At 42.5% G+C, this 22,986-nt stretch overlaps 1 protein-coding gene across 6 annotated transcripts in view; it reads left to right on the forward strand.

Moving 5' to 3' along the window:
- Positions 1 to 18,589, forward strand: part of LOC119179130 (uncharacterized) — an 86,350-nt gene extending 67,761 nt beyond the window's left edge. For 4 of the 6 annotated variants that reach the window (XM_075869508.1, XM_075869507.1, XM_075869509.1 and 1 more), the window contains exons 4-10: positions 1,098 to 1,241; positions 9,068 to 9,096; positions 9,942 to 10,003; positions 10,100 to 10,132; positions 12,399 to 12,488; positions 14,333 to 14,377; positions 18,410 to 18,589. In XM_075869508.1, coding sequence (XP_075725623.1) covers positions 1,098 to 1,241; positions 9,068 to 9,096; positions 9,942 to 10,003; positions 10,100 to 10,132; positions 12,399 to 12,488; positions 14,333 to 14,377; positions 18,410 to 18,546 — 540 coding nt within the window. In that variant the 3' untranslated portion in view covers positions 18,547 to 18,589. The remainder of the gene's footprint in view (positions 1 to 1,097; positions 1,242 to 9,067; positions 9,097 to 9,941; positions 10,004 to 10,099; positions 10,133 to 12,398; positions 12,489 to 14,332; positions 14,378 to 18,409) is intronic. The other 2 variants (XM_075869511.1, XM_075869513.1) reach the window with 2 other exon arrangements.
- Positions 18,590 to 22,986: the final 4,397 nt, after the last annotated feature.

Genomic DNA, 22,986 nt, shown 5'->3' on the forward strand with positions numbered 1-22,986 from the left:
TTTTATATCATTGTGTCGTATAATTTGTCGGTAAGATAAACCTGAAGTCTCGAAAGAGCAGATTTTGTGTTTAGGGAACAAAAATATTCTAACTGGACAACCACGAGGGCTGCCTTCGGCAGCGAATAACGTACGTAATACAACACGTTGTCACTATTTATAATAGTACTCGTGTATATAACATAAAAATGGCGCCTTAGTGCTTTTCATAGAGCAGTATCTTCCTTGCACCTTCTTTCCTATTCTCCCCCTCTCTCGCCTCACAATACCGATGCAGTCATAGTCTGCTAGTGAGTTGTTTGATAGCAAAAAAAAAACTGACTTGTCGTGCTGCACAAAAGTTCACTGACCACCCTGTATATACAGGCACTGGATCTTGAGTTCCATTTTCTGCTGTACATGGTTGAACAGTAAAAGTTCGCAGCGTGCGCGTTAACTAAATGTGGACTTTCGGTCCCTGATTGGCATTAGCAGCGGTTGGCACGTTCCAGCAGAAAACACTGATTACTCACTGCGGGCTTTGTGCCTCCCCAGGTATCTCTCCTGCTCGATGCCCTGATGAGCACCCGCATCAACGCCGCCACCATTGTAAGCGTTAGCGGCAGCGGCATCATATGTACACATTTTTTCCTTTAGCGGGAAGTGGTGTAGTTCATTTTTTCATCCATGGCACCGCTCTCATGGCCATCTCTACTCTACTAATGTTTCTGTAGACGCATGCTAAGCTTGTGTCAGCTGGTGGCAATGAAACCACCGGCAGCGTAAATTTGAATTGCACCTGACCTGAGGGTGCTATTTGAGTACGAGGACTTCCAGGAACCTGAAGGTTAGAAATTTGAGATGTGTTGCAGAATTCTTGAGGTCCTGTACCATACCCCTGTTCAGATGACCATCTGGTCGGCCTCCCAGATCTCATCCACAAGATTGTGTTCAGTCGGCCGTGAGCGGGTACAGCCGCCAGACCACACACGTGCAACTGCGTAACACCGGCCAGCCACGTGAGGGGTTTAGTGCATTGAAGGGACCTCGTCGATTGCAGGAGTTGCGCAACGTGGCCTTATACGTCTTTATGTTTTCATTTCTTTCATTTTATGCAGTTACTGCAGCAGAGAGACTACATACGCATAGCACACGGACTTTACTCTCAAAGCAACTACCCGACATGCGTAAGATCTCATTACCATGCGGTCACCTTAACTGGATTCATACACGCCTTAAGCTACATTCCACGAGAAAAACCAGTAAGTTCGCATTTATTGTTGAATTGTTATTCTGCATGCTCCTATATGAATATAACTTTGTTGCTTGCGGTTAATATCTTGCCATGGCAGTATAGTTCTAAACAATAAAATTATAACTGTTGGCAAACTGTGCTAAATTATTTGATAGATGATGTTTTAGAAACAAAGACCATCATAAATCCGTCAAGGTACTGAATAGTTCGGCTTGATATGGGACCACCTTCTATCAACTGCAGATACACAACAATACAGGCCAGTTTAGTTCAGGCTAGTTCGATGACTGGTGTTACCTTATTTTAGACCTTTCATTTTCAATTACGCACTTTTATGCCAATGTTAAAGTGCTGGCAAGGTTCATCCAAAAATTTAAGGGTTTACGACATACCTAAAGGAAAGATAACAGCCTACAGCGCTCCATTGCAACATAATGCAAGACATTCAGGAAGCATTACATGGTTCTCAACCGCCAGTAGAATAACGAGTTTTGTAGCAGGAGAGTGGGCTATGCGTTATAGAAGAAACGGTCTGAATTAATCTAACTGGAATATCAATACACTACCGTATTCGTACAGAAAAAGCTGAACCGATTTCACCAGTACGAAGCCAAGCCAGGTACAGGAAGATTAAGTGGAGCTTTTAAGATGTGGACATAAAAATCTCATGGCATTCCTCGCTCCTCAACTACGGCAGGGCATGCCTTTTAAAACACTGATTTGCACAAGCTCGTGCCCCTTGAAGGAAAGACAGACGCGCAGTTTCCTCGCCGCTTATGACAATACCAACGCATCATGATCATCACCTGCCTGGTAGCATACGTATTCGCCAAACCAAGCTTTTACGATGCATTCAAGCCCACGCATTTATTCATTTGCAAAGCATTCCGCAAGCCATTGTCGTACAATGTGAGTGCAGATAAAACATGTACAGAAAGCTGCTTGAGCGTATCGTCAATGTAATTAATTTATATGTGTGGTTTAACGCCCGAAAACCACCATATGATTATGAGAGACGCTCTTGTTGAGGGCCCCGGAAATTTCGACCACCAGGGGTTCTTCAACGTGCACCCAAATCTAAGCGCACGAGTCCAGAGCATTTTTTCTTACATCAAAAACGCCGCTGCCGATGCCAAGATTCAATCATATGGCCTGCGGGTCAACGGCCGAGTACCTTATTGAGTAGACCACCACGGCGGCGTCAACCGCAAATGTGACACGCGCACCAATGATGCATTTAAGCAATAGTGCTTGCACAACTTCTTTCGTACTGAAAGCAAACACCTGCTCTTTCGTACCGAACGCGAACAACTACGGCTTTTTGCGTTGCTTAGGAACATGCATGGTGTGTCAATCCAAATGCCACCTGTTCCCCACAGGGGCAGAAGCCACGGCTGCCACACCCATCCTGAACACGGCCCTGGAGCACACAAACCTTGACCTCTTGCTCGGTATGGCCGAAAGTATCATGCAATGTGACAAAGCCTACTCTCAGAAAACACCATGAGGTAGAGTGACTGTCTGTCAACACGACAGCCACAATAAACACTTCCTGCTCGATGGCTTAGACTACGCCAAGGAGCGGCTAAGTCCTCCCGATCGCTTCAAGAAAGATAAAATTCACATCTACAAAAAGCTTTCAAAGTAAATCGTTTTTCTCCGCGCAGCACATGCACACCTTCAAAATCGACAAAATATTGCAGTGCACAATTAGAAGACTGTCACAAAAAACTAGACAGTTTTCAAGAACTAAACAAATTTAGTCCAAAGGTCCTGTGTCTGCAGAAGACAGAGCTAAATCCTAAACACTTAAATTATCTCTATCAGTTTGCGGTTTTCCGAAAAGACGACCAGGGTGCTCTGGAATATTTTTGAGGTGTTGCGATTCTATTCGACAAAAACGTGCATGTGAACAGCTATTGTTCTAAACAGCACTGGAAGCAGCAGCAAGTCGAGATATGATTCCACAGACACTCCTGACAAACTACTCAGTATACATACGCCCCACTACAAGCTACACAAATACGAATTCAATTCATTTATTGATGTGCTGCTCGAGATTTACTTCGTCCCTGGCGGCTTCAGTGCTCATGGTAGCCTTTTTTCTGTTTGGCCGCGTGTCTACTCAACGTAAAATACCTACGTTTTTTAGTCTGAAAAGAAACTTGTTCTTAAATTCATGTTACCACAATTTTTTCAATCATTTTGTTTGATTTTTATTGGGGAGTTGTCAAAAAGCTTACAACTAGCGATTTTACAATATTCTTCGAAAACCAAAATGAATTTTCAACTCCAGCTTCTCGGTGGAAGCTTTAAAGATCCAACTGAGAGGAGTTCGAGCTGGGAGTAAGGCAAACGTCGTGTTCTTTGGTGGTACGACGAGCGCCTCAAGGCTTGGCCAGAGAAGGCGCCAGCAAGCTAGAAGGAACAACTCACAGTAGTTCATATCGGGTAGCAATTCTTATAGAGATAAGGCCAAAGTATGCACTAAAGTAGTAGAGAAACCAGCAATTTTGGTGTCCATGTGGACACCGAGGGTAAATGCATGGAAAACGAAGCTGACATTCAGGGAGAATATTCCAAATATTTATCTAACTCTACACACTATTTCGAAACACTATTTCGAACACACTATTTCGAAAGCTAAAAAGAACGATAATAAAGCGAGAGAGTATGGAAAAAAATCTGTCACGAAATAAAGGGTACAACGAATTTTTCTTATTGGCAGAGCTACAGGCAGCACATAACTACTGCAGCGATTCTGCAGCGCGTTCCAGTAGTACTGTATACGACATGCTGAAACACTTACCCCATGATGCTCCAAAGAACAATGCTTTCCTTCTATTGTAGCATAGGGCTTTCCGGTACATCCCTACTTTCTGGAGTTATGCTATAATGACACCTTTTCTCAAACAGGTAAAAGATTCGTCATCATCGTCTGTCCCTGGTTACAGGCCTATCGCGTTAAAAATTCGCCTGTGTAAAGTTTTCGAGCTAAATATAAATTTCAGATCAATACATTTCGACGAAAAAAAAAACAAACTACTACACCCGTAAACAGGCCGCTCTAGAACCGACCACTTATATATACGCACTAAAGCTGAACTCGTGAAGCGTCTTTACACTAACAGTTTTTTCTCTCAGGATTTCTGGACGTGCAAAAAGCGCATGACGTAACATGGCAATTTTGAATGCCAAGGTTCCTCACACTTATGTGGGCGAGGTACGATGCTCACCACAGTTAAAAGTAATCTATCCAATACACATTTTCTGTTAGATTGGGTGGGAATACTACTGGAGGGTGTCCTGAGTTGCACTATTGTTATGACAAAAATGAATTCCTTAAGTCTCTTTATTTCACATAACATGTTCTATTCAACATATGTGGGGGATGTCCAAATAGGTATTAGCTCACGTAATTTTACTATGTGTGCGTGGCACTTCTGTTTGAACAAGCTTTCCAGGTGGGGTGATGAAAATGGGATCAGGCTTAGTCTACAAAATGACACATGTTCTTTTTTTTTAAAGAGAGGCTCCCACCCAAATCGCGAAATCGACTTGCTTGGCCAGCGGTTACCTGTATCGGCAGAACATAAACTTCAAGGCTTCATTTTATGCTATAAGCTCACCTTCATATCAAATATTAAGTATAATAAAATAAGTGTATAAAAAGAATGAACATAATGAAAGTCATTTTGCGCACTTGGTGGAGAAGAGACAGCAAACACCTTAATATTCTACCAGAAAGCCTCATACACACGAGCCTTGATAATGGAGCAATAATTCCAGTTTACTACTCCAAGCGCTCTCAAGATGCTTGACCCAGTGCACCATTTCGAAACTCGTCTTTAAACAGGAGTCATTCACACTAGGGCCTTGAAAAACTCTCACGGTGAATCGAACGAGTGGTCGGTACATCTGCAGAGATCTTACAATTTTTTGGTGTATAACCCGAAAAAAAAACTACACACAAAAACACATCTCACACTTCATAATCGATCATCTGTCCTGCTCTGTCCTATTCAAGAAACACCCTTCGTTTCGACGGCCTTACTAGCTTCGTGTGAGGAGCCTAGCTGAGGAAACAGGTGTGTAAATTCCTGAACAGCACCTGGTGTCCCCTGCTGCAGATATCCCGCCATGGCAGTGGTAGACTATAGAATGTGGTGCATGCTTCAAAGTCACAAAACACGCACTGATTCCTCACATCTACGCACACTTGCTGGAACTTCAACACATATACACGTGTTCTAAATTCTTTAAAGATGCCTCAAAGTCTCACCCCTGTTTGTCGTACGCAGTAGTCGGTTGGTCCTTTTCGAATGCCGACTTTCTGTATCCAAGTACAAACATAATTACAGCAGAAGCTCATGCGATACTTGTGGCTGTCAAACACATCAAAAATTGAAAGTACAAAAGCAGTTAATTTTTTCTGATTCCTTACGTATCAAAAAATCTCTCATTACTCTTAAAAATGTTGTCCTTGTGTGGTTTACTTACTCCTTAGCGCACTCTACACCCTCAAAAAACATATGATAGTATGGTGGTTGCCAGGGCAGGGCAAAATCCAAGGTAAGGGTATTCCGGACCAGCTATTTCGATCCATCCACATTAACACCTCTAATACATCCACAGCCATCCCTGCACTTGAAGGTCGACCATTTCCGACCGTTCAAAGCTTATTTGCAATGTACGCGGGATAGTCTCCACGAAAATGAACTACACGTCAAGTCGCACCTTGCTAACTGACCACCATTATCAAGTCCCGCCAATATTTATCATGTCATGCAGACGCAACACTTACGAGGCTAAGAATAGGACCCACACAGTATACATTCATACCTTTTGTCTGGCGGTGATTTACCTTTTATCCACACCATTTGTCCAGCAGAAAACTGTGGTGAACCACTCACCATTTTCCACATCCTAATCCAGTGGGAGAAACTACACAGCTTTAGAAAAAAAAGCACTTTACATCCCACTACCGAGAGCAAACACCACTTTATCCGTCGTTGTTCATCGGCGGGGTTCCACTTCTCAAACAGAAGTCAGCATTCGCGTTTTTTAAGAGATATTCCTTGATATCACGCGATCTTCCTTGATATGTTTTTGCGCTGCCTCTGAAAGAAGGCCTTTGCTGTGCAGTCGACACATTACGAAGCTCCTGTCTCATGGTTCTTGAAGACAAAGAGGTTGAAGCGACATTCGTGCTATATCATATCTCTATAGGTTTATCATAAGGTCCGTGTGCCTATCTTTTTTACAGCACACATATCGTGTCTCTGTCGTCATTTTATTACATATATGATTACTCACCTTCAGCGCAATGAATTGAGAGCCCCTATACAGCCCGTAACCAGACTCATTGCCTATATAATTTCTCTCGTGTACTTGCGATCTTTGGCGATTTCATAGCCCTAGTGCCAGTAAACACCATCAACATCATCACCACTAAGCTACGTGCCGACCAAACTTGTAAACAGGGCGTGTGCTGCAGCCGTCACTTTGACAAATGCATTTGTCTCCTTCAAGGCTAACACTGTTGCAAGCCTTGAATGCTTGGCTGAAGCCCTGGAGGGAAGAGCTTGTCAAAACGTTCGCTCTACTACAATAAATGTTAAACTTTTTATCCCAAGCTCCCATCATTTGCTTGCTATTGCCTTTTTAAAGAAGTCCTACCTAGTTACAACTACGAAGGCGCCTGTTGTAATTTGCCATACCAACAGACGAAATTAATGAGTGTGGGTATGCTTAACCTAGTCATTCTTTGAATTTCATTTATAAAAACCTGACCATTTAAAGATTGACAGTAAAATGATGATAGAAATAATGCTGCATCTTTCAAATATCTTTGCTGCATTATGATGGTCTGTAAAGTGAAGTGTCTGATTGGGCTAGTTGGTAATTCAATATAAACTTCTCAGCGCAAAAAACTTTCGATAACGAACACAAGAAACGAGGACGAGCGCATAGTTCATGAACGTCCAGTAAATGTGTTGCTTAAAATTGTTACAGCTGAGCAGAACATAGTTGACTACTTTGACATGCTATAGTGCCCTGCCCCTGACCACCGCATCCACCACCACACCCTCGGCGTAAATAAAGTGGGTGAAAGTGGATTCATTCATTCGTTTAAATTGTTGTTACAATGATGTGAAGTGCATATTAATAAAATACCTCGATGTTCATTGTGCATTGATTTATGAAATTCTCCGCAATCTTTATTCACGTTTGGAGAGTAAAGCACAGTTTGACACTGATGCACCTACCGTGATCCTTCGTTCCATATCTACAGAGTGAGATCAAAAGTATATGAGCATTAATACAACCCATTCATAGCATGAGCAGTCATGGTTTACCTGAATATCGCAAAAAACACTTGAAAAATGGCGTGAACTGCATAATAAAATTACGTATATGCAACATGGTTATTTGAATACTATCCATTCAACAAGACAAACGACAAGACGTGCCCTCCGCAGTGATAGGATAACCTACAGTTCGTGCATACACTGCGACACATCGCTTCAGGAACTCGAGAGGCAGAGATGTCTCTCGATGCATCTAAGCCTACACTTTCTCGATGCTCGTGCACCTACATTGTTGCCTTTCTGTGACATTTTTAGCGGCGGAAATATTAGTCGTTATTATCAAAATAAAAAAAAATTGGTGGTTGAGAAAACGTACTAAAGTATCTGTGAGCTGCGCTACATTGGCGACCAGGTCTGAGACGTTCAGATGATTCGAAGGAGAACGCATGTAACTACATGGTCACCAAATCGAATCATCGCATATGCCATGCTGCAGTGATAGCCTCCACTTCGCTTAGAAGTATCTCTGTTTGGCTCTCGTAAGTGAAATGATGCAGTAGTTGACTTCATGGTTCCTAGACGGTGACGCCAGCCATGGCAACTTAGAGTGCAGTGAGAAGAGGAAGAGCAAGCTTCATGACGCGTGCTAGCAAGGCCTTGTGCATGTGCAAGTGTGTCGGTGCCTAAGTAGGAATAAAATATGGTACATTTACGGTGCGGAGAAAGTGTTACGAGTTCGAATTCTACTTCATCTAGAACACCGAAACTTTTTCTCCTATTCCTTGTTCACATGTTAACGAGCATTTTACCGACGTCACTTCCGTGACGTAATTGGCGTCAGCGATGTATTGATAGGTCACGCATGCCACTTTTATGCTAGAATCAGCAATACCTTAAGCATTCTTCGAATAAATGACATATAGTAGGAGAAAGTTCATGCTTAGCAACCGTCAAGTTGATTTTCTCGATTTCTTTGCACCATTGTTTTTTCTTGGTAGCAAAGTCGAGAATCCTAACGGGTGTGCACTCGATCAAGGAAGTTATATGAGACACAAAGACGATGTAGCGTGCGATGTAATGCAAGCCATATTTAAAGGCAATTCTGAAGTTAGCAGTGCCAGGTCTTCTTCAGTTGCATTACCGTGATTCGAAATCAAATTTTGGACCTCTGCATGGTAAGGAGAAAGTCAAAAGCCGGGTCATTTTAGGCATTTCACAATATGTTACATTCTGCAGATTTTTTTTTCATGTTTAGAGCTAAGGCGCCAACTTAGTTTTTTTTGGTCCAACCTTTCGCCAAGCAAACATTATTGTTACGATGTGGCATCTGGGCTGTTGCGATAGGGTTTGTGCTTGCCTCTATTATATTTTTTTTTTGAAAAATCTTCCTCAAGTAAGCGCGTGCTGTGGCTTTCTAACGTTGACTGTGTTATTTGCGCTTCTTTATTATCAAGTGTAATGGATAACTTTCGGAAAAAAAGCTATAGTTTTTCAGGCGAATATCTTTACGTTTTACTTCCAGGTATTAAAACACAGAGAACGAATTTACCGGTAAGTTTTATAAAATGCATTTAAATCTTCGGTGGTGCGTTCTCAGAAAGTGACGTTTCTGCGCTAACTGCCACAGGTTATTCATTGCATACTCCTATTGCCGTGCGCTGTTGAAAATATTCATCTTCAAAACTACTTTCATGCGAGTTTCAAGCGTCGCATGAATGCTACTCTGCTGCCTCTCTGTGACGCTAGGCAACACCTGTGCATACTGAGCGTATACACACGCTCAATGGCCGTTGATCTTGGTGAGACTGAAAGATAACTTTGAAATAGCCCTGCAGGACTCATGTAAGTTGACAGAAAGCCCGGTGACAGAAAGCCCGGTGACAGAAAGCCCGGAAATTGCGGCTGGTGCATCGCCTTCCAAGCCTTCCAAGCACCGACCTTTCTGCTTAATAAATCTCCTTTATAATATATATATAAATATATATATATATATATATATATATATATATATATATATATATATATATATATATATATATATATATATATATATATATATATATATATATATATATTGATGGATAAATAAAGAAGGCTTGCTCCCCTCGCAAAAGCGGTGGTTCGCCACTGCATAGTAAGAATCACATCTGGTGATCTTAAACTTTGCTTTTTGCACACAATGCTTGGCATTTCCACATGTTTTCAAAGCCATCTTTTCATCTAGTGTCGTCTCATAACGCATTCCCTCACAAATAACTATCCACAGTTGTGAAGGCTAACATAGGGCCATTTTGTGTTACTTCTGGTATACGTCGTGCTCTTAGAGAGAAATATCATTGAATAACCTCGCAGCTCGTATAGAGACCATAACAATTACATTTGCATATTCATTTCAGGAAAGCCTTACTTAAAGTAAAATCACGAACACCACCACTTCTTGTTGTGAAAGCTTATAAAGGTAAGTATTCCTCCTTGATAGCCGCAAATAGTTAAAGAGGCCCGTGCTAATAATGTGTTACGATTTTTTTATTATTACCATTTACGGTGTTTACAGATACTTTGGACACAAGTATAATAAAGAAAAATGGTAAGCTCACTATGATTTGTAAATTGAAGATTTACATAAGTACTAAATTTTAACAGACCTTATGTTAGCAAATATTTTCAAAGCTACACATATTGAAAAAAATGCAATATTTACTTCCCCATAGCACAGACTTACACATGAAAGAGCAGATTTATTCCCGCTTTGAGCTAACAGCTCGAATGTCCATACTTAAAATGGCATTATGATATATATCCAAAGGTCAACCTTCCCTGGCCATAAAAAACCTACTATTTCTATTTCAAATTATTGAATATTTTTATTTAAATAAAATAAAAAAATATCAACTTTAGTTTTGTTGCACAATAAGTTGTTATTCCAAATTGATTACGTTTACTCTCAGGATAGCCGGTGGGCAGAATACAATAAAGATATTTCTGGAGATAGATGTGACTTGAGGTTACAACATTCGAGTTTTAGGTAATGACGCATTCTCAAGTACTTCATGAATGTTATAAAATCATATTCCCTGTTAAAGTATACTACTAGTTTTCTGGCATCGCTTCATTTTTCTTGAAAACAGGATGGTGGAAAAAAACCAAGCTTTTTTTCTACACATAGTAGTAGCGGTGTATAATCAGGGTAAACACTAAAAAGATGCCTAATGGCATCTTGTTACTATAAAATTGGCGATAAAGCGCAGTAGTATACTCTGAAAGCGTGTCAGGATTCTCTAGTGCATTATCACACTGTCACCAGGCAGCGATCATTTATTGCTGCTTGCTGCATTCCATGTTGTGACCGAGTTTCTCAATACGTGCAGGGGCGAGGCGTCTCTGTAGGATAACTGCAGCAACAAAGTTCCGTGTATCTGTCTTAGTGTTCAGAAGTTTTGATACAGATATAAAGTGACCAGCGCACATGTACTGTCTGTATCATGGGTGATCTTCCTAAGGTAATGATTGTGTTATAGAGTCAATTTGACTTTGTCTGCGGAGTCCATTAAACAGATAAGCTGTATTTTCTTGGCCATCCTATGATACACTACATAGTTTTTCGAAATAAAGAAAAACGTTATGAATGTTGTGACATAAACTGGCTCCTAAAGAAGCCGCTCCAATAAAAACCTTATGAAAGGAAGGCATATGTTAAATATCACACGTCATTCTACCTAATTTACCTAAGCAAAAATAATTTTTTTCTTTGGTTGCTAAGGCGACGGACACTATTAATTTTTTTTCGTTGCCACAAGCAAAAGCCGGTCGACGATAAGTGTATTGCAACTAGCATGGTCTGTTAGCCTCACCAGAACGTCCTAAGGACAAAAATTGAGAGAATACAGATATTTGCAGTCCTTTTTGTAGGCGGTAAATACCAACACACACACCCTGGCACGGCTTTGTTCAAGTCTTGTGAACTTGAGTCTTGGCAATATCAAGTTACAAACATCGCCTCAATTTTATTTTGTATATACTTAGTAGGCAAACGAAAATAAGCAAAAAATGTGTACCTTTGACCACTTGCAAGTGATACAATCGACTTAACAATAATACAGCAGCTCAAGCACACTTCAAACGCAGGAATGCTTTCCCAGACTCATTTTACGAAGACAAAATGTAAATAAAGAGTAGCGTATCTAATACGGTTGTTAAATGAAAAACGTCATTAAATTTTGAGGATGCATTACACAGTATTCTCTATATTGGAATGCGCGAGCTTCTAGTGCGAGCATTTGTTTTGATATATTCATCCGTATAGTCACTGTTGCTTATTTTTGTTTATGCTGGTTAATAATCGGATATTTCTCATTTGTATTGAATGTTGCTTTGTTGTGTGAGTGAATAATATGTAATACGTTGCTCCAAGCATGAAGTCGACAGTCTTAAGTAAATAAATAATTCAATAAGTAGCAAACTAAATAAATAAACTTCAATTAAAATATAGGTAGGCCACTCTACATGATTCCAATGACTGCAGTGCAACTACAGAAATGTACGCTGTAAGCGACGTTATGTAGGTTAATATATGACTTTAATATATAGTCTTATCGCACACCCTCATTTGGTGGCTCCCCGCATTGCAACCAGAAATGCGAGCTCATGATCTGTGTGAACTGTTTGTGCCACCTGAAAAGGCAACAGAAACTTGGGATATATAGGACCAATTTGAATAGAGATATTTTTTACATTGAATATGCCCTGTTTAGCGCCAGCCTACAGGTGCTGTAGGAAAAACTACTTTGCTGCGACACGATACACATTATTGTTGACCTTTAAAACACATATCGCATTCCTACAACGTTTTCCAGATTATTCTAACATTGACCATGCAGTATCCGGTCGCTATGATATCTATTTCGCTCAAGATAATTGCTTTGTTGCAGCGACAACTATAGAAGGTAAGCCTTGCGTTTTAAAATAAGATGGCAGTGACGACTTTGTAAAAAAAAAAAAGACCACCAACAACGTGAATACTCATGTGGTATCATTTTTCGGGGGTTCCTGAAGGTCAAGAGAAACAAGAAACCAAGCTTCTGTGAGAATGTAAATGCAATCAAACGCCGATGATTCAGAAGCTTCAAACAAAACTTCAGAAATATTCTGCCTATAGTTGACTCTCCAAAACTGGTTATGGATAGTTGTTACTATGTCTGGATATAGATTGTTGAAATTGCCCCAAGTGAACCAATGACTTTCTAACCCCTCCGATAAATTGATGCTATAGTGTAGGTTCAGTTGGGTACCTTGCATAAATCTGAGCATTTTAAAGCCTGTACGTGAAAGGGGCAACACTCGTGTAATTGCTCCCTGACACGCGACAAGAAAGATCAGCTCGTTACACTGTAGCTTACTCCCAAGCTCATAGTAATATTGTGTATTGAGCGCAGTTGCGCGTGAGAAGAGACCAGGTATGTGACGACTGACACAAGCTATATACTCCTATATATGCTAAGAATAAGGAATCGCAGTAATGTCACTATGTCGTCTTTGAGAACTGTACGATAATTACGATAGAATAATAGGCAACGTACGCATAAAAAAGAGGCTTACCCACCATTGATCACAAGGCCCATTTTTTAGTTTGTAATTTGGCGCTTTCACATACTATCTGAGTGCATTAATTTTGCACACGCTAAGATATATAGATTGTGGCACTGTCATATAGAAGATATATTCTCATTAACTCAGCATTGAGAGCATAATGTAATGCAATATTTACTACTTATGCACAACCCAATGAATGCGCTTTCAGGCCATGGTACATGTGTGTCCAAATGATGAGGCTCGCTGTTGCCGTTTTGATTATCGAGGCCAGCAAAGAGGAGAGACTATTTCTTACCAAAAGATGTTGTTTCCGTGACCACAGCCCATAGTGGCAACAACAAAAAAAAAAAACAGCTCAACTGTTGGTTTATGAACCTCTCTTACGACATATTCCTAATTATGCTGCTATACATGTGAACGTCTCGCGTATATGCCGTAAAGAAATGTAACCTATTCGAAGCGAAGTCGTTCTCTTTTACTGCCCCTCTGTTGAGCGGTCACGTAAACTTTTGAACTTTGCCTGATCTCTATATACACGGAGTAAACACGTTTCTTCACCGTTATCACATTGTGTCTATCAGCTCCTGGTCTTTTATCACACACCACATGGCTGTGTAAATACGTGTTTCTGGCTCGCGAACACTCAATGTGCATTTTTTCTCGAACTATCGATAAGACACAAATGACCTGTTATTTCTCGCTGAAGGAGTTGTTCCGTCATTCATCTCATATATTTACACATGTGTATATGCAGACGACAATGAATTTCCTAAGCGTTTTATGTTTTTCTATAAGGCACAACTCGCATTTTATTACTCTACAAAGTTGTAAGATATTATTGTAAGGTACAACTATAAGACGTGTTGTATCTTACAATAGGCCAAAAAAAAAACATGGTTCGGGGATGACCAAGGTGTGCAATCAGAAATAAATGTTCAGATTGTTACCGTGTTGTGACCTAACCAAAAAAAGGCAGAAAGAAAATGAGCTGAGCTTGACACCAGCGACTGAAAAAAAGCAAATCCTTTCCGACTAGCCCATACCACTACGGTCAACTTTAGCAAACTACGAAGTATGATTATATAGGAAAGTGATTTATCGACTATTCGGTGCTGTAATTACAAAGCTCGCATTGACTGTTTTTCATTTATCAGTTGTCAAAGTTGTTAAAAATTTTTACTGTATGCCATTTTTGCAGTAAACAAGCGCCCAAAAGGAAACGCCACAGCCGCAGTGTCGACAGGTAGCATTGTTTCATTTTTTGAGAAATATAAGTACAGTCTCTGTCATCCTGCACAGAAATACCGCATTGCATGACACCCCGTTGGGTACAGCGCTGCACTCGCGCACAATCAGCAGCTCCTGCATGACCAGGCAGTCAAGGCGCATAGGGTTGAATCGCATTGTCTACTACAGCGGCACGAAACTGCAGCGCTGGCCACATCACCTACTATAAGCGCTCCGAAATTTCTTTTAAGCGTGAAACATATTGTATATACTTCTTTGCGCGAAGCTGTGTTTTCCATTTTATCCACCACATACAGAATTGAGTAACGTCTTGTAACCTTTGACAGATCTTTGAAACTATATCTCGTAAGGCTATGTTCATAAGTGACAGGAATTCATATGGTTACTCTCCTGAAATTTTACTACATTGAATGTGTGTCACAATCAAAATATTGCTATTTTTATGTGACTGCAACAATGGTAGAAATAAAATTGTCAGTTATTTCATACACTATAAAAGGGCATGAAGGGTACATAGAGAAGAACTAGAACAACAATTTAAGGCAACATGTCTATGCCCTGTTGAGCAACTCTTTGAGTAAAATTCGGCGTGTGAATGAAGCATTATAAAACATTGAACCAAATGCCTTGGTAACGGCATATTGTGGTTTGACAACGAGGCCCAAAGCTTTCGAGCCCTCAACAAAGCTTAGACAAGGGAGACAGCACAACCTTCTTTTTGACACCCCCACTTCCAGCTTTTCATTACTACCCCCCTCCAGGTTTAGTATCGCTTAGCCCTAGAGATCCTCTCCCGTCGGGTACATTTTCACCACGCTGAAGGCTGAAAGCCGGTCATCCAGCTATACTTCTTTTGAGGAATCTCGGGTTTCGAACAGCTGGTTTTGCTTTGTGCTGTGCTCATCATCTGCACTCTTCAGAAATAACACTGTTTCGTGCTGTGCCAAAAAGATGAACATTTACTGGCGTGTGCTTGGAGCCACAGCAAGCGGCTTCACATACGAGCTTCGAAGCTGCATGAAGGCGGCTCTGCTCGGGCAGTCCTGCACTGCTACTGACGTCATTACTGCGTGTTAAATAGCAATAGCAACTGCATGTCCAACGGGTTAGCTCACCGATTAACATCGAACAAAGTCGTTATGCTGGAAAGTGCTTTGTGTAGTTTGTTTTTGGATGTGGAGGTTAACAAGGTACAGTTTATTGTGATGCTTTGCGCACGCACCACTCCACTATACGTATTTCGAAGCATTTCGTGTGACATTAATGCAAAGAAAATAGGTGAGCAGCCCGAATGACCCGAGCGTTTCACTTGTTTTTTAACTGCATAGCCCGAGAAGGCAACACCTAAGGTTACCCCCCCCCCCCCCAACTGATCGCCATTCGAAAAAAAAAAAAACTGTATACTCGCCCATGCTCCTACAATGTTGTATGTGTCAAGTGTGCTGTGCTTTACGTATGAAGCGAAAAAAAATTACATGACAGCTCCGTTACAGTGAAACCCCAGGACGTGAATCTGACGTGCACTCAGTGAAACTTATTCGTTGAGTTCTACTGCTCCGTAAACCAAAATGTCAATGACGCCAAAGTTTGTGCAAAGCCAATAGAGTTTCCTTGGCACGAGTAAAAGCTTGCTAGGCACATCCAAATACTCGGTGTGCAAAATATCAATTGTTTTCGGCTGCGCATGATCAGAATTTGTCAGGTCTTTTTTCAACCCACCAAGTGCAGTCACGTTGTGATTGACCACCACGCCAATGGAGCGCCCATCGGCGCAGAGGGAGGGTCAATCGCTTACTCAACGAGGCGGTGGCGCCCTCTTTCGTGCCCCACGGGAGTCATTCCTATGTTTGGTAAATGTTTAAGCAATTTTAAAGTAAATAACACAGTTACTCCTCAACAATTTTTAATAAATGTACTTTTTACACCTTATTCGTCAATTTTAACGCGGGTCTTAACATTACTAGGTTTGTAGCGGTCTGTAGTTTGCGCTTTACTGCCAACGTGGTCATGCCAAGTGAGATGCATCGATGGGTGATAAGCCGCGCTCCTCAAGTGTTCTGCTCCTAAAAAAATGCCATTATGGACTAGCGTGGGTGTGGTATCATAGGTTACGCGAAGGTGGTTTTGGAAGCGTTCTAAATGGGACGCGAAACTTGGTTCAACGCGCAGACAGCACAAGGCTTCAGTAGACTCCGAAAGTGCATGACGATTAGCGTGCATAGAATACTGCCTCATCGAGGTATTTACGAATGCATTTCAAATGATTATTACACGAACTCGCAGGTAATCGGCCCTTACTTGTTGATGCAACCAACGCTTTCAATGTTGGCTTTCACAAGCGTCAGGGGTTTAATTTTTTCACGCTTTGTTGATACGTCGGTAAATAAACTAGTGCATTATTTATTTTTTTGTGTGTGAAAAGATACTGGCGAAGCTCTCTTTTACAAATAAATACACAACGCATCAGGGCGTAGGCTGCCCTTAGCGGAACCATCTTTCAAATCAGTCAACAGCATTTTCCAAACGTGATCGTCGCACACACCTAAGATTCTCTTTAATTAAAGCCTCTTTCCAAGCACATTTCACTAGACGTAATAAATTAAGTTAGCAAACGCTGATTGGCTACACCAAAGCTAGAAAGACAAGATTGACCTCTGAACGTACAGCTTTGTTTTCATCAAAGACTGGCCTATTCATATGGCTCAGTGTCGAACTTGTACCTTCGTTCTCGTTGCAACTATTTAGCCTTAGTAACTATTAGCGACTAGAAAATGTCGGTAATATGTGAAGGTCTTTGCACAAGCGTTCAACCTTTCCTTCCCTGGTAACCTATTGTCAAAGCAAATAGAGGCGAGAGTTTACGGTAGCCACAGCCATACAATTCGGACAAGAGAGCCTTCAACATTGCGCCGCATTGTTAGCGCTGTCGAACGTAGAAAATTTGGCGCATTTTTCCATCAGGTCCTTAAGACGTGGTCTCACAAAGATACGAGACTCGCACAGTCGTTTCACCCTCGGAATATTTGAAAAAACGGGGCCTTTGAAGCAACTAAAGAAGAAATGTCCATGTCCCGTATTACTGTATCTGTTTTTTTTTCTCGCATTGGTCTTTCCATCATTATGAAAAGCTTAGCCATGTCTCAACACGGGAGACAGATATTGTCGTATTTTTCTTCTTTCCCTTGTGTCTCTATGTATCATTATAAATCCAAAAAAAGCTTGACTATTCATAGTTATTGAATGATTTGTGGGGTTTAACGTCCCAAAACCACCATTTGATTATGAGAGACGCCGTAGTGGAGGGCTCCGGAAATTTCGACCACCTGGGGTTCTTTAACGTGCACCCAAATCTGAGTACACGGGCCTACAACATTTCCGCCTCCATCGGAAATGCAGCCGCCGCAGCCGGGAATTGAACCCGCGACCTGCGGGTCAGCAGCCGAGTACCTTAGCCATTAGACCACCGCGGCGGGGCCTATTCATAGTTATTCTGCAACTAAAAGCTGTACGTTGAGTGCGACCACTCCAAGATCTGCCTGCCCTGAATTCTCTGACATCATTACGGTTCCTGATTTTTTACCACTTCAGCAAGTAAAAAATATTGTGTTCGCTCTGATTGAAGTGGTTTCCTTGTACAGTAAATGATTTGAAATCAGTGCATAGAAATATTATATATTGGCTGTCCATCATGTGCACCAAGTATGATATTCATCATCAACATTCTCAGCCTCTGTTAGCCCACTGCTAGACGAAGGCCTCTCGCACTTATTTTCAGTTTACCCTACCTTGTGCAAGCTGAAAAGATGCTGATATACACATTTTTTCACTATGGCAAGAAAGAGATAAGCATGTGTATGCATAGTGGGCATAAATGTCTTCCAATTAGAGTGTCCATGATATAACTTTCATGCCTGCACTATGTTGCACTTATTATATTGGACCTCTTACAACTGATCGTATTGTACAAATATATGAAGTACGACACCATACTCTACACCATACTTTATTATCTTTTTTTTGCTGTCAGGTAATTCACGGTGCCTACTCTGGAGGAGGCCAGCTGGTACCAGCGAAGAGCACGTGGCATGCAAAAGTGCATTCCTAAAGATATGCAGCTTTTACAGAGGGCATGAAACGAAGTATAAAAAAGAAATATGCTCCTGATGCAACAACATGTGAGCGCTAATAAATAACTAGCATCCGTGAAGAGTGACTTTTGCCGCTTTCAGCCTGACAGTATGCAATGCATCTCTATGTAATATAGCCACAAAAAATATTATTCTCATATAATAGCTTTGATTATTTTGCCTGATCCTTAATGAAGAATATTGAAGCGATGAAGTTGCACGTTGAAGCGTCTGACATACTGAGGCTTACATGTCACAAAAGAAGGGTCATGCCGGTTACTAAGGCTGCGTCCATACAATTTTCTCACGAGTGGGTAGAGCACACTTGGTCCTGTTACTCTCATGGGTTAGGCCAGGAGAGACTTCGGAACAGTGACGTATTATATTTAGCACTTATTCAGTCGTGCAAGCACCCATTATATGTTTTCTAGCCTTAGTGGCTTTTTGAGAGAACTTTCAAAATTTGATATAGAAGGTTCTAAAGCAGATATAGAAAATTAGAAAACTGAGAACAGTGAATTGTCGGAGCGAGTTAGAATAAGTGAGTCCAAAGAATACAGGATCAAGCTATTTGCAGCACTGGAATATTTAGCACACAATGGGGCCTGTCCGAGCACTCCTCTTCCAGTTAGAGATGGGCAAAGTGACTGAACCGGCTTAGTTGAACGGCTGGCAGTTCACCGCGAACAGGTGGACTAAAGCTGCTGACCGGTTCACAGTGTCTTAACCAGGAGGTAGCAGTACAGTACAACTTCATTCGTCACAAGAAAAGTTGATTTAAAAAACACTGTTTAGATAAAAAATAATCCTTTCACAAGTAAAAAAATGTTAGGACTTGGAAAAAAATATCATTGTGTAGCAACTTTTAGGTAAACTTGCGACTTTTCAGAAGCACCCTGGTGACTTTGCCAAAAATAAAAGTTAGCACCACTGCTTCGGAAGTCTGAGCCAAGTCATGCGCATATCTAGGCCTACTGAAACCTTGTTCAACTGCGGCCTCTCAATACTTCATCGCTGTCCTTCTCCTGGCTGCCCACCACCATGTAGTACCCGATGAATCATCAGACAGTTCTTGGCAGTCACAAGGATTTCGCGGCCAAGACACGCGGCAATAAGTCGCACCTCTGCCGCCAAAGCTGCACCGATCTTTAAATCAGAAACCCATTACCACCTTGGCCTTATGCGGCTGGGGATTAGACGTTATGGTGCTCCGCTGCTCATCCACCAGACATGGGCTTGATTTCGGCCGTAAGAGTCCAGTTTAGGTGGAGCCAAATCGGGCCCATCTGCTGTTCGATGTGAATGCACGCTAAAGGGACACTAAAACAGATAACAATTTATGGTATAGAGTGAAAGCTCGGTGTATACGACAGCTTCCAAAACGAGAAATATATCAACAGCAATACCTTACTAATCAAGAAATTAAGCTCAATGTATACGCAACATTTCGAAAATGATCCTGATTACGAGGAGCATATACGACTACAATTGATCCCCAGTAGTCAAACTATGGCTGCAACAGAGAAAGAACGTTTTGTGCGTCAAGAGACGTAATAAAATGCTACTTGTATTATTTTTTTATTTATAGAAAAATTATCACTGGCCACGCAGTCATTACACGTGGTTAACCAGCGAAAATGCAGCGTTACTCCCCGGGGTCTAGTAGGGAGTTCAACCCGACGCTGCACTGAAGCCTTTCATAGTTATTGTTTACATGTTCGTCCTTTTTAATGAGGTCGAGGACACGTTTGGCTTGGGTTTACCACACTTATTTCACATGCCGCACACATTGCCTCGCTAAATCTCGGTCATGAAATATTGTATTGAGTGGTTTATTGTGTGTCGCAATGCGTTAGTTACAGCGCTCGTCCTCTAACCACAAGTGGTCACAGGCGTCTCAGCCGAAACTAGAGTGTCACTGGAAAAACTCCTGCCGAAAGTAGGCGTTCAACACGGCAAACGGGCTTCCGCAATCATCCAATAGACGCTTCAGCTCCGCGCTGTTGCAAGCGTTTGACATCGCCAGCGAACTCATAACGCAGCCAATGGCACGCACGCTTTTGAATGACGTGTAAAGGGGGTTTATTGAAGGAACTCAGCAAGGGGGTGGTAGCTCAAAAGGAACGCAGGCGGACCCAGATGACGGTGCTCGATCGCCGATCTGGTGCCTTTTCTTGTGTTGATGATAGTTGAGCCCATAGTATCAACGTCTTTCTTCTTCACTACAATTACCCCCGGCGAAAAAGATAAAGCCATCCTCGCAATCAAACACGTGGGGACAAGCGGGTCGAAGTAGGGCTTGAGGCGGTTTACGTGAACGATATCACGTCCGCGCCGACGACGGTTGCTCGGTGGCGTGAGGGGTTCAATGGCGTAGTTCACGGAAGAGTTACGCTTGACCACGCGGTAGGGACTATGATAATTAGAGAGTAACTTGGGTGATACACCAGGGGCGCAGGGCGGTACATGCAGCCATACAAGTGCTCCAGGAAGGAACGTTGGTGCAGAACGATGGTCGTTATCATGGGTCTCCTTTTGGCGCTTTTGGTCGGATGTGGTAAGCCGCTTGGCCAGCTTGCGGCGCTCTTTTGCGTAACGAGCGACTTCCGCGACAGGCGTGCATACGGAGAGATCTGGCGAGTATGACGGGAAAGTGTCAATGGTGTGCGATGGTTGGCGACCGTACAGGAGAAAAAATGGGGGAAACCCTGTAGTGACTTGCGTAGTGATGCCATACGCATATGTCACAAATAGAAAAACTAGGTCCCAGTTTGTTTGATCAGAAGTGGCATGCGTTGCGAGCATGTCCATCAGAGTACGATTAAACCGCTCAGTCAAACCATTCGTCTGTGGGTGGTAGGCTGTGCTCTTTGGGTGTACAATATGGCACTGTTGAAGATGTGCTTGAATTACATCGGAGAGGAAAACACGCCCACGGTCACTAAGAAGTTGTGACGTCTTGTGCTGCAGCTGTGGGGAAAGCAGTTTCAGCGTACCGTGTAAGATGATCCACAGCCGCGATAGCCCATTGGTTGCCTGCTGTTGTGAATGGTTGTGGTCCGCAGAGGTCAATTTCTACACGGTTGAATGGGTGGTCTACGTATGGAAGTGGCTGCAATGAACCTGTTACAGGATGTGGCGGGTTTTTCTGCTATTGACATTCGTGGCAGCTGCGATTGAACTGGCGTACGAAGGTCAACATTCGACGCCAGTAATACCTTTTTTGTAGGCGCTCGTATGTCTTGAAAACACCGGCGTGAACTCATTGCGGGTCGGAATGAAACGACGCGCAGATAGTAGAGCGCAGCGTTCGGGGAATGACTAGTAGCCATTTCCTACCATCTGCGGAATAATTGCGCCGGTACGAAAGACTATCCCGAATATTGAACTGCAGAGCGGAGCGGCACAGGGTTCAAGTGGTTGGAAAAGTCGGTGCCTCAGATAACGCGTAATGAAGCGAAGCGATCCATGGGTCATCGCGTTGTGCAGAAGAGAAGGTGTCCTCGCCAAGAGCTGACAACGTGTTGTCCAAGGAAACAGATGCAATGACCGGGGATAAGGGAGATCGTGACAGTGCACCAGCATCGGTATGCTTGTGGCCGGAACAATATACAACGCGGATGTCATATTATTAAAGCCGAAGAGCCTGACGGGCAAGACGACCCGATGAATTCTTGAGCGAAGACAACCAGCATAATGCGTTGTGGTTCGTTACTACATCAAAAGCACGGCCATAAAGGTGTGGGCAGATTGCGACAAGTGCCCAAACGATCGCCAAGCATTCCGTCTCGGTGACACTGTAGTTCGATGCAGCCTTGGTGAGAGTTCTGCTGGCGTAGGCGACGACGTACTCGGTGAATCCAGGCTCGTGTTGCGTGTTAACTGCACCGAGGCTATCACCACTGGCGTCGGTGTGGACCTCAGTTGCCGCCGTAGGATCGTAGTGACGCAGTATCGGTGGTGAAATCAGGAGACGACCTAGTGTACAGAAGGCTTGGTTACATTCAGAAGACCATGACTAAATATCAGCGGCGCTGGCTAAATTTAGTTCAATGGCACTTTAATAGAGGTGAAGTTGCGCACGAACCGGGGAAAGTAGGAGCATTACCCCACAAAGCTCCGTAAATGCTTTATATTCGTTGGTTTGGGGAAGTCGGCGAAAAAGTAGTGGTTCTGGCGTCGTGTTGTAGGTGATGATGCTTGCATGACCACCACACTAAACAAGATGCGATGCTGATCCCTCGAAAAATGTAGCCCTGGCAAGGAACAATCACAGCGTCACCATCTAGAATGTCTCGCGACTTGATCGTAAGGACACGCTTTTGTGCAGGAGGCAGGAGGAAATCCGCAGCTGTGACGAGGTCGGGCGACGATAGGTCGGCAGCAGAAGAAAGCTCAGTGTCCGTATTACGAATGAGGGGCCAACCACACGAAATTACGGCACACGCAGATGACAAGAAATCCCAGGCTAAGATTA

Source organism: Rhipicephalus microplus, chromosome 7 (genome assembly GCF_043290135.1).
Source record: "Rhipicephalus microplus isolate Deutch F79 chromosome 7, USDA_Rmic, whole genome shotgun sequence".
Classification (NCBI taxonomy): Eukaryota; Metazoa; Arthropoda; class Arachnida; order Ixodida; family Ixodidae; genus Rhipicephalus; species Rhipicephalus microplus.